This window comes from Phyllostomus discolor, chromosome 5 (genome assembly GCF_004126475.2).
Source record: "Phyllostomus discolor isolate MPI-MPIP mPhyDis1 chromosome 5, mPhyDis1.pri.v3, whole genome shotgun sequence".
Lineage (NCBI taxonomy): Eukaryota > Metazoa > Chordata > Mammalia > Chiroptera > Phyllostomidae > Phyllostomus > Phyllostomus discolor.
In genome coordinates, this window is record NC_040907.2 from 148,523,688 (window position 1) to 148,535,704 (window position 12,017).

A 12,017-nucleotide genomic window follows, 5' to 3' on the forward strand; every position below is an offset into this window, starting at 1 on the left:
ATGTGGTAGATAAAAATTTGGGAGGGGTATCTCAGGAGTGAGCCAACCCAGCCCCACACCAGGCTTCCAGCCCAGGACTCCATTGTCAGTAATATATGTCCCCACACTTCTGGCTGCAAAAAGGAAAGAGGGATGGAGGCAGTGGAAAAAATTTCTGGAGCTCCAAGAAGTTCCTCTTAAAAAACCCACATACAAACTTGCCTACTCAGTCTCATTCCTCTGTGTTGCAGCACTAGGGTGGCAGCTTGAAGGGCACCAGAGGCATACTGGAAGTCTGAAGTGTCTGGCATCAGGGTGAGGAGACACCATGGTTCCTTTTCTGAGCCTTCTTGCCACAGTGCCATGCAGCTGTCAGGATGCTGCCATATCTGAGACTCCATCATTCTGGGTAACACTGTTTGACTTGCCTTGGAGATCCCCAGAGACTCCTCCCTACACAATTTACAGGCTCACTCAAGCTGCTTTTCCATGTGCCTGGCTGTTCTGGGCTTATATTGCACACTTCCTAAATGCTATCATATAAGCAATAGCTGGCCTCACAGAGCTCCAGGGTAGGTAGTAGCAGCAGCCAGCCTAGATTCACAGCTTGGCTTTACCTGGGAATCTCCATGCCCAGCAAAAGTAGCAGACATCTCAGATGCTTTATAGCTCAGGAAGGGCAGCCCTGGGCAAGACACAGGTGGGGGATGACTTTAGCCTGCACCACAGGGGAACCACAGGGACAGCTCACCCAATGGACATCAACAGGCCACAAAGAAGCACCGTCACCATTCCCCTGCACTACTGACCCTCAACAGAGGAAAGAGTTCAGTGGAAAGTGGTCGCAGCCAATCCCTGTAGCTGAATGGCCTGAGTAAGTCCCTCTTATGGATCTTCCAACAGCAACCAAGGCTCAAATACAAGAGAGGATTGGACATTTGAGGGATTCCCTCCTACCTGAAGGGAATCCCTCAAATGCCTAGCTTGGGTGATAGGGAAAGTTGTGCTACTGGACCTTACAGGACACCTACTACATTACATATATTACCAAGACACAAGTCAAAGCACCTCTGCCTAATACATAGAAACAAACAGAGGGAGACTGACAAAATGAGGAGACAAAGAAACATGGCATAGGAGAAAGAACAGATGAAAACTACAGAAAAAGAGATAAACAAAATGGAGATAAGCAATCTATCAGATGCAGAATTCAAAACATTGGTTATAAGGATGATCAAGGAACTTAGTGAGGACCCCAACAACGTAAAAAAGGCCCAGTGAGAAATGAAGGATACACCAATTGAAATGAAGAACAATTTACAGGGAAACAACAGTAAAGTATATGAAGTCAAGAATCAAATCAAGAATATGGAACATAAGGAAGCAATAAACAACCAGTCAGAACAACAAGAAGAAAAAAGAATCACCCCAAAAAGAGGACAGTATAAGAAACCTCAAGATGTCCAACATCATATCATATGGGTGGCCAGAGGAGAAGAGCAAGAGTGAGAAATCGGAAGTCATTTGAAACAATAGTGAAAGAAAACTTTCCTAATTTGGTAAAGGAAACAGACAGGCAAGTCCAGGAAGTCCCAAACAACTTGTACCCAAAGGCCCACTCTGAGACTCATCATAATTAAAATGCCAAGGATTAAAGAAAAAGAGAGAATCTTAAGAGCAGCAAGAGTAAAGCAGAGAGTTACCAACAAAGGAGATTCCATGAGACTGTCTGATGATTTCTCTTTGCAGGCAAGAAGGGGCTGGCAAGAGGTATTCAAAGTGATAAAAAGCAAAGACCTACAACCAAGACCACTCTATCCAGCAAAGCTATCATTTAGCATCAAAGGGCAGGTAAAGTGCTTCCCAGACAAGATAAGGCCAAAGGAATTCACCTGCACCATTATTACATAAAATGTTAAAGGGACTTATTTAAGAAAAGGAAGTTCAAATCTATGAACATTAAAATGACAACAAACTCACAACTATCAACAACTGAATCTAAAAAGTAAAAACTAAAACCATGTAAACAATCACCGAGAACAGAATTGTAATCATAGCTATGGGGATAATTTGGAGGGCCAGCAGCTGGGACAGGGAAGGGAAAGAAAGGGAAAAATGGTGCAGCAATCAAGAAACATAACTGATAGAAACAAAATAGACGAGGGGATGTTAAGAATGTATAGGAAAGGGAGAAGCCAAAGAACTTACATACACGACCCATGAACATGAGCTAATGGGGTGGGCGGCATCAGTGGAGGGAAGAGAGTACTGGGTGGAGGGGGCAAAGTGTAAGAATTGGGACACCTCTCACAGCATTATCAATACAATATACTTAGGATGATGCTGGCTTCATAAATAGAGTTTGGGAGTCTTTCTTCTGCTTGGAATTTTTGGAATAGTCTGTGAAGAAAGGGGTTAGCTCTTACTTAAGTGTTTTGTAAAGCTCTCCTGTGAAACTGTCCAGTCCAGGGCCTTTGTTTGCTGGGAGTTTTTTGATTACTGTTTGACTTCACCAGCTGTTATAAGTATGTTCAGGCTTTTTTCTCTTCTTCATTCAATATTGGAATATTGTATTTTTTCCAGAAATTTGTCCATTTCACCCAGGTGTTCAAATCTTTTGGCATATAGTTGTTCACAGTAATTTCTTACAATCTTTTGTATTTCTATGGTATCAGTTGTAATCTCTCCTCTTTCATTTATGATTTTATTTATTTGTGTCCTTTCTCTTTTTCTTGATGAGCCTGCTTAAAGGCTTGTTGATTTTGTTGATCTTTTCAAAGAATCAGCTCCTGGATTTATTGACCCTTAAAATTGTTCTTTTAGACTCTATGTCATTTAAATCTGCTCTGATCTTGCTTATTTCCTTGCTTCTACTTGCTCTGGGCTTTGTTTGTTCTTGTTTTTCCAGATCTTGTAGATGTAGGGTTAGGTTGTTTATTTCAAATGTTTCAATCCCACAGCAAGGGATATAAAAGAAAGACTAAAAATGGGACTTCCTCAACAGAAAAATCTTCTGCATGCCTAAAGAAAACATCAGCAAAAATGAAAAGGGAACCAACTCTATGGGAAAATATTTTCAGAAATGATACTTCAGACAAGGGTTTGATCCCCAAAATATATATAGAACCCATATGACTCCACTTTAGAAAACAATGAAATTAAAAAATGGGGCCCTGGCTGGCATAGCTCAGTGGATTGAGCACTGGCTGCAAACCAAAGTGTTGCAGGTTCGATTCCCAATCAGGGCACATGCCTGGGTGTAGGCCACGGCCCCCAGCAACTGCACATTGATGTTTCTCTCTCTCTCTTTCTCCCTCCTTTCCCTCTCTAAAAAATAAATAAATAAAATCTTTTAAAAAAATGGGCAGAGGACCTGAACAGACACTTCTCCAAGGAGGACATATAGAGGGCCCATAGACATCAGAGTGAAGCAAACTAAAACCACAAGGAGACACCACTTCACACCAGTCTGAATGGCCATCATAACCAAATCAACAAACAAGTGTTGGAGAGGATGTGAAGAAAAGGAAATCCTAGCACACTCTTGCTGGTAATGGAGAGTGGTGCAGCTACTGTGGAAAACCATATGGAATTTCCTCAGAAAAGTGAAAATGGAACTGCCTTTTGACCTGGCAATTCCACTGCTGAGATTATATGCTAAGAACCCTGAAACACCAATTCAAAAGAACCTCTGCACTCCAATGTTCATAGCAGCACGATTTATATTAGCCAAGTGTTGGAAGCACCTAAGTGCCCATCAGTAAATGAATGGATCAAAAACCTGTGGTACACTTACATGATGGCATACTATACAGCAGAAAGAAAGGAGTTCCTACCATTTGAAGGGAAGAGATTTTAAAAATTAGGTCAGATGTCTATTTTAAAATGCCTTATAAACAGATAACTCTAGGCATTTAAAGCTCCAGCAGAGACTTCCATTTTAAACTGTAATCCACGTATTATATGAGTGAACATTGAAGTGATAAAATAAAGTAGCAGGGGGGGACATGCACCACTGTCAAAACACAGTGAAAAGCCAAATGAATTCAGGAGGTTGGATATCTAGGACTCATGGACTCAATTCTTCAAATGTGATTTTGTAATTTACTTTAGCAACATCATATCATGGACTTTTAATTTTTCTATATATATTTTTATTGTTGTTCAACTACAGTTGTCTCCATGTTCCTCCCATCCTTGATCCTACCCCTCTTTGGGTTTATCCACGTGTCCTTTATACATGTTCCTTGATGACCCTTCTCTTTCATTCTCCTGTTATCCCCTCCCACCACCCCTCTGGTTACTCTCAGTTTGTTCTTTATTTCAGTGTCTCTGGTTATATTTCACTTGCTTTTTGTTTTGTTGATTAGGTTCCACTTATAGGTGAGATCATATGGTATTTGTCTTTCACCACCTGGCTTATTTCACTTAGCAGAATGCACTCCAGTTCCATTAACCCTGTCATGAAGGGCAGGAGCTCCTTCTTTCTTTTTGCTGCATACTTTTCCATTGTGTAAATTCAGCAGAGTTTTTTGATCCACTCACTTACTCCAATTTCATGATCTACAGATGAAGAATCTTAGGTCCAAAGAAGGGCAGTAGCATTCTGAACCAGAGAGAATAAGTAGTAAACAGTGATCAGGTGAAGACTATTACTTGTTCTCTCTGGTTGAAAGTGCCACTGCCCTTCTTTGGACCTAAAATTCCTCACCCACAGATCATAATTTTGGACTAACTGACTTACAACCTTTCTTCCAGCTCCGCCACTTTTTCATAACTCAGTTAATCTTCCCTTCTTTCCAGGGCACATCCGTAGTAGCATCTCTGACTTCCGTAATGCATGATAACAAAGAATTTCCCAACCCAGAGAAGTTTGATCCCAGCCACTTCCTGGATGAGAGAGGCAACTTTAAGAAGAGTGACTACTTCATGCCTTTTTCAGCAGGTAATAAAAGTTTATTTTCCTGGACAGGATATGTTTTGGGGATCAGTTGGAACTCGTGTAATACTCACCATGGGACTGGTAGAATTGCTGACCCTGGAACTGGTAGAATTTCTCTTTGTCCATGATCAGAAGCCCCACTCCCAATGCCCATGAACTGCCCCTCCTCGTGGTACAGCCTCACTATTGGGCTGGATTGCTCGTGCTTTGCAGAGGTGACTCAGTTCTTCCAAATCAGAAATGAAATTGGAGTTTGGTATTGAAAATACAAGAGAAGTGCATGCATTCCAAACAAAAAGAAGAGTGTTGTATAGAACTTGAATCTTCCTGGTGTGTTGGAGGTTGATGAAAAGTAAATATACTTAGAGCAAGAACAGAGGCTGAGAAGAATGTGAAGAAAGATCAAGAAAGATCAGAGTAGAAACAGAAAGTACAATCAAAGTATGTGTGTTTCTACAAAAGATTGATGGGAACTTAAAAGAGAAGTTAATACTATGAAAAAACTGAATAAGATACGTGGCATAGTGCTGATACTCAATAAATATTTGTTGAAAGAAGAGTACCTGTTAGGATAAGAAGTTAGGTGGATAGGATATATGTCCACCCTTTGTCAATCTATTTGCCCAGCTATTTTGCCTTCCATTCACCCATTCAACCATTAATCAAATAATTATTGCACATTCTCTTTCTGGCATCCAGAAAATGAGTGTTCAAGGAATATCTACTCTGTTTGTGTGTTATTTCCAGGGAAACGGATGTGTGCAGGAGAGGGCCTGGCCCGCATCGAGCTGTTTTTATTCCTGACCACCATTTTACAAAAATTTACCTTGAAATCTGTGGTCGACCCAGAGGACATCGACATTACCCCAGTTTTCAATGGTTTTTTTACTCTGCCACCTCCTTACCAGCTCTGCTTTGTTCCTGTGTGAAGGAAGAGCAGAACTTCTGGCTTTTGCTGTGCTGTCATCTATAACTCGCACACCTCTGGGTGCTTTATTCACTTCCTTCCCACTTTACCCCCTTCCCAGGAATGCCTTCTCTGACTTCCCCTCTCACATCCAACCTTCATTAAAGAGAATTTCCTGATTTCACTGCACAGATTTATCTGCTCTTCTTTATTTATTTATATAGACAGGGGAAGACAGGAAAAAAGAGAGGGAGAGAAACATCAATGTGAGAGAAACCTCAAGCGGTTGCCTCTCACACATTCCCAACCTGGGACCTGGCTTGCAAGCCAGGCATGTGTCATGAGCAAGAAGTGAACCCATGACCTTTTGGTTTGCAGGACAACATTCATCCCACTTAGCCACACCAGCCAGGACTTTCTGTTATTCTTTATACTCTGCTACTCTCCCACTTCAGCTTCTTCTCAGTCACCTAGGTATGATAATTACTGGCAACAAGGATCAAATGAACCCATGAAGAGAGAGACTATTAATGTTAAATGCTAACTCAAGCATCTCTTGGATATTTGTGTGTCTGTATGGTTTTGTCTGTGGTCTGGAGGTGTATGTCTTGAGAGAATGAGAGAGAAAGAGAGAGAGAGAGAGAGAGAGAGAGAGAGGGAATGAATCAGATAGAGAGAAGTGGAACAGTAGGTAAAACACAACTGGAGGAATCAGGGAATCATGGAGATCAAGGTTCATAAGAACAGTATATTGGCTTGTGTTCTTATGTGTCAATGAACTTTTCCCTTCTAAGGATCTACCTACTAAAATCAGGAGGATTTTATTTGATATCATTTCCTTGGTTGAAATGCTTTCTAGGAGTAGAAGGAAGTGCGTGAATTCAGTGTTTCTCAGTCATGAATCTGTGCAGTTGCAGAAAGTGGAAGAGGATGAAAACCTGGAGATTGGAGGAGAAGTTAACAATAAAAAGGCATAGTTTTTGGTAATCTTTCTTCATCTCTTTAACAATACCGGTCTCAACTCATTTTTTGAATCATTTTATGGAGCTTTTTAAAATGAGATAGTTTTATGTGTTAGTCAAGTGAGGTTTGAATAATAAAAACTCAAAGAACATACACCTTTACCCTATTCAGAGGAATTGCTGGAGTTGGTAGGAGGAGAAAAGTGGGTATCAAGTAGGGCTTCAACTTCAAATGTTTTCTGATTCAAGCTTGTTCCCCCAGAGTCATCCTTGCACCACTGAAAGGGCTAATATGTAGAGAAGTATATAAGTGACTTATTGCTCAGAACCAGTGGTGTGAACCTTAGCTTTCAGGAAACTGGCTGGGGTAACAGTAAAGGGTAAGGCCCGAGTCAATATTTTTTCCCTAAACTGTTTTCTCCAAAAAAGGCATTTGCATTTAGGATAGATTAACATTTTCATAAAATCACTGATAACCTTACTGCTCAGAGATAAGAATGGTTATTATTTTGATATAGCTCTTTGTTTTATTTATTTACCATCATGCATAAGTATATGAACAAAATCTTATCAAGGTACTTATACTTAATATGGTATAAAGAACCCTTGCATCCATTGTCCTATCACCTGAGGCTGATTCTCTGAAACAGTTGTTCCTTGGGAAAGAAGATGTCTTCCTCTCTCAGACTCCCTGCTGCCTGGGGTACTAGTTACCCAGAGCAAAATGGACATACATGATAGTCTTTTTGAAATGGCTAGTTAAGAAACAACTAAAAAATTGTTAGTATTTTGGAGAGGGCTCTAGGAACCACAATTTTTTTAGCTGGGAAAGCTTAAGCCTGAAGAAGGTTGAAAGAAGGGAATCATGACCATCACATAACCCCCACCTGGACTCCAAAGCTAGTATTTGCACTGGAGCAGAGTCAACACCAGCTAATTTCTCTCACATTTGCTTGAATTCTCTCTAATTATATATATTTTATATGTACATATCTGTATATACATAAATATAAATATTCAAATGTATGCATAAATTTACCATGTTATACTGTGACAAATATTATATAGTTATATATAATTACATATGTAATGATTTTGCTGAGTCATTTGAATTGAACCATGACACTTCATCCACAGAGATTTCAGCATGAATCATTGAGAATGAGGACCTTCTCATAGTACCATATGACTATTGTAAAATAATTATTTTATTATGTTATCTATTATTTAGTCCTTATTCAAATTTCCTCAAATGTCCCAACATTGTCAAAGAATGCCTTTCAGCTCTATTTTATCTATCATAACTAGGTAAAAGGGGATGGTATATACCCCCTAGATTATTTCTGTCTTGTTCTATTTTTGAATAGTTTATCAGAAAACAACTTGTCAACAGATGATTGGGCTCCTTACATTTCTAGGAAGAAGGTAGCATGTGTGGACAGATGGGATGATTAAGCAGCCATTCTGTGTGTGATCATCTAATATTGTGTCTCTGCCTCTAATTCTAGTAGAAGCCAATAAGCCAAGGCGACTGTCAAATAATGAATTTTGGGCCCAGGATTCTCTTAGGAACACAAAAGGCAAGGGTGACATTTCCCACTGAAAATGGAGCCATCATTTGAAGAGTACACACCTAGTGTTCTGTGTAATGTTTCTCAATTTGTATTTACCTAGTCATCTCCTCATTACTAGATTCTGGTCATACATTTCTGAGGGGAGTATCAGGTACACTGTGTTGTGCAGCCAGCAGAGAGGATCAAGAAGTGCTTGATTTAAGTTTGCCTGACAGTTGGTGGTGTTTGCTTTGGTTAATGCTCTGTGCAGAAAAACATCAGTAATTCATGAGGAGAGCATTTGAGATGCTGTAAATATCCTGTATCACTGAAATTTTCCATCAATTTCAGAATTTATGAAAGAATCTGTCTAAATTAATTATTATTCCAATGGTGGCAAAATGGCTATTTTCTAACACTATTCCTTTTATGTATTTTTGCTGGCATTTAATGTAAAGAGTAGCTTTCCATTGTCCCCTCTTCTCTTTCTCACTGTATCTTATTTGATGGCCTATCAGTTGCAACTCTGTGGTAGCATAAAACGTGCCCCCTAAAAATGTCTACACTCTAACCCCCTAACCTGCATATGTTGTCTTAGGTAGCAAAAGGGATTTTGCCTTTGTGATGAAGGTTAGAGATCTTGAGATAGGAAGATTATACCAGATTCTCTTACCTAATTACCTGCATCTGTACAAGCAAGAGGCTTTCCTGACTCTGGGCAAACAGAGAAGATGGAAGAATGGCCACAGACATGTGTCTTGAGAAAGACTTGCTCCTTCTTATTGCTGGATTGGTGGATGGAAAAGGTGGCCATGAGCCAAGGAATGTGGACAGTCTCTAGAAGCTTGAAAAGGCATAAACCAATGCAACATTGCCAATAGTGTGCATTTTAACCTAATGAGGTGTATGCTAGATTTCTGAAAAACAGACTTGTAAGATAATAAATTTATATAATTTTAATCTGCTATATTTGTGGTAATTGTTACAGCAACAATAGAAATCTGATACAAACATTTTTTTAAATTTGGAGGTTGCTAGAAGGAATATATATATATATATATATATATAAATTTATCACAGTCGCCCTAAAACAATGTTATACTGCTTTCCAAATATTCTGAGACCCTTACCCAGTATAGTTTCATTTTCCTGCCCCCAGCATTTGTGTTATTGTGACATTTTTATAGCTCCATGTATTAGAGATCACACAATATGTAACACATTGTAATTGTTTGGCAGTAAGCAATTGCCTTTTTAAAAAAAAATTTATTGTTGTTCAAGTACAGTTTTCTGCCTTTCCCCCCCAACAGTCCCTACCTCCCACCCCTATTTCCACTCCTGCCATTGTTATTGTCCATGTGTCCTTTATAATTGTTCCTGCAAACCCTTCACCCTTTTCCCCCTATAATCCCGTCCTCTATCCCCTCTGGTCACTGTCAGCCTGTTTTTAATTTCAGTGTCTTTGGATATATTTTGCTGGCTTGTTTGTTTTGTTGATTAGGTTCCTGTTAAAGGTGAGATCATATGGTATTTGCCTTTCACCATCTGGCTTATTTCACTTAGCATAATGCTCCCCAGCTCCATCCATGCTATACCAAAGGGTAGGAGCTCCTTCTTTCTTTCTGCTGCTGAGAATTCCATTGTGTGAATGCACCATAGTTTTTTGATCCATTCATTTATGGATGGGCACTTAGGTTGCTTCCAGCAGTTGGCTATTATAAATTGTCAGCAAATGAAAAAAACAAACAAAATTAACCAGAAACATAGAAATTAAGAACAATCTAACAATAGCCAGAGGGGAGGGGGGAGGGGACAGTAGGGAGAAGGGTTTTCAGGAACTACTATAAAGGATACATGGACAAAACCAAGGGGGAGAGTGGAAGCATAAGAGGTAGGTGGGTTTGGCTGGGGTGAGGGGGATGGGTGGGGAGAAAATGCAGACAACTCTAATTGAACAACAATAAAATAATTTTAAAAATAAAATAAAATATGTAAGTGCTTTGGAAAAGAAAATCCAAATTTTAAAAAATTTCAAGCAAACCAAGATAGAAAAGACTGCAACAACAAATATCAAAGGACATTAATATCTCAAAAGCTGAGGATACGAAGATTACACAAAGCCACAAAAGGATGCAGGGGTCCCATCTGTGATGCATGGGCAGAAAACCACAGGAGGTATGAAAACCTAGGAAGACAATCCCCAATCTCTCCTGTTTCCAGGACACCTAGAGAAAAAATATGTTTATTTTGTTAAAGAAAGTCCATGTTTAAGATTCAGGACTGAGTCTTAGCACTGAGAGGCTAGGAAATTTCTGCTCAGACTCTGAAATAGCAGAAAAGAAAAGGGAGAAGAGATCATTGACATCAGGCTGGTTTTATGTGATGGGAGAGAGGCTGTTCCTCTCAGCCCTACATCCCAGGAGGATTACACTGAGGAGACTGTCCAGAATCAAACCCAGCATACTGTAGACTTTGAAAGGTCAACAAAGGAGTTAGACCTTCTTTTCACACTCCAGCTCTGTCACTTACTGGCCTTTTGCATTCGGACATGTTAATAAACATGCTTGTGCCTCAGTGTCCTCATCAGTTAAGTGGGGGTGAATTAAACTGTACCAAATTCACTGAATTAAAAGGACTGAGCAAATTGTTTTCATATGAGGACAGAGCCTACCACCTCATGAATACTTCAGAATTATGTGATTGTGAAAATTGTTTTTACCTTCCGCATATTTGTCCATTGTAAAAGTGTACCATAATGTACATTACACCTCCAGTAGCACTTTAATTTTTTTCAAATCTGTTGTGAATAGTTATAAAATGAACACCCACATACATATTGATCCAGGTACACATTCAAGAATAGCCATCAAATAAATGTCTAAGGAATGGAATTGCTTGAAAGATGGGTGTGTGCAGTTACATTTTAACAGATATGATCAAACGGTCCTTCAAGGAGAATGCAGAAATTCATATTCCCACAAACCATTCATTTTTCATTCATGTATTCAGGTAATCATTCATTTGTCAAGTATTTATTGAGCCTGTATGTGCCAGGCACTGCTCAAGTGATTGATATTTATTAGTGAGCAAAACAAAGTTCCTTGTTCACATAGATATAGGTTTTAGTAGATGGTAGGTACATACTAGTAATTCACTGTGGTTTTACTATTATTTCCCACATAACTAAAAAAGTTGCGTATCTTTTCTCCTATTTATTGTCCACTTGAAAACCCTCCTCTGTGAAGTGACTAGTCAAAGAGTTTGCCCATTTAAAATACTTGAGGTGTCTTTGTGGGGTTTTTTTTTAGTTCTTTGAAAAATCTGAATATAAGTCCTTTCATGGATATACTCATTGCAAATACTTAGTGTGCATCTTCCCTTGATTATCTTAAATGGTATCTTGTGATGAATAGATAGAAGTTTAAATATTCATTTAAAGAAAGACCTATTTTTTGATCGCTCATCATTAGTGCTTCTGTGGCCAAATTTTTCAGAAATCTTTGCAGAGGTCTAAGTCATAAAGACATTGTCTTACATCTCACACTAGAGGCTTTATAGTTTTTCAAGAATGGGAAGAATTAGAAGAGACAGCTCAGAAATGCCATTCCTGCTGTTAAGAAAGAGGTGGATAACAGCTAAAACACTAGTTGTTCAGCAGCTGCTTGTTCAGATTA

The 12,017-nt window shown here is 39.2% G+C and overlaps 1 protein-coding gene across 2 annotated transcripts in view; it reads left to right on the forward strand.

The window, feature by feature from the left end:
• The window catches only part of LOC114496072 (cytochrome P450 2C19-like), a 186,684-nt gene that overhangs the window by 56,827 nt on the left and 117,840 nt on the right, over window positions 1-12,017 (forward strand). Inside the window, exons 8-9 of one of the 2 annotated variants that reach the window (XM_028511316.2) lie at window positions 4,783-4,924; window positions 5,669-6,017. The exons of the other annotated variant lie outside the window; for it this stretch is intronic. Coding sequence (XP_028367117.1) covers window positions 4,783-4,924; window positions 5,669-5,850 — 324 coding nt within the window. The 3' untranslated portion in view covers window positions 5,851-6,017. Of the gene's footprint in view, window positions 1-4,782; window positions 4,925-5,668; window positions 6,018-12,017 lie in introns of those variants that run through there. 2 annotated transcript variants of the gene reach the window in all.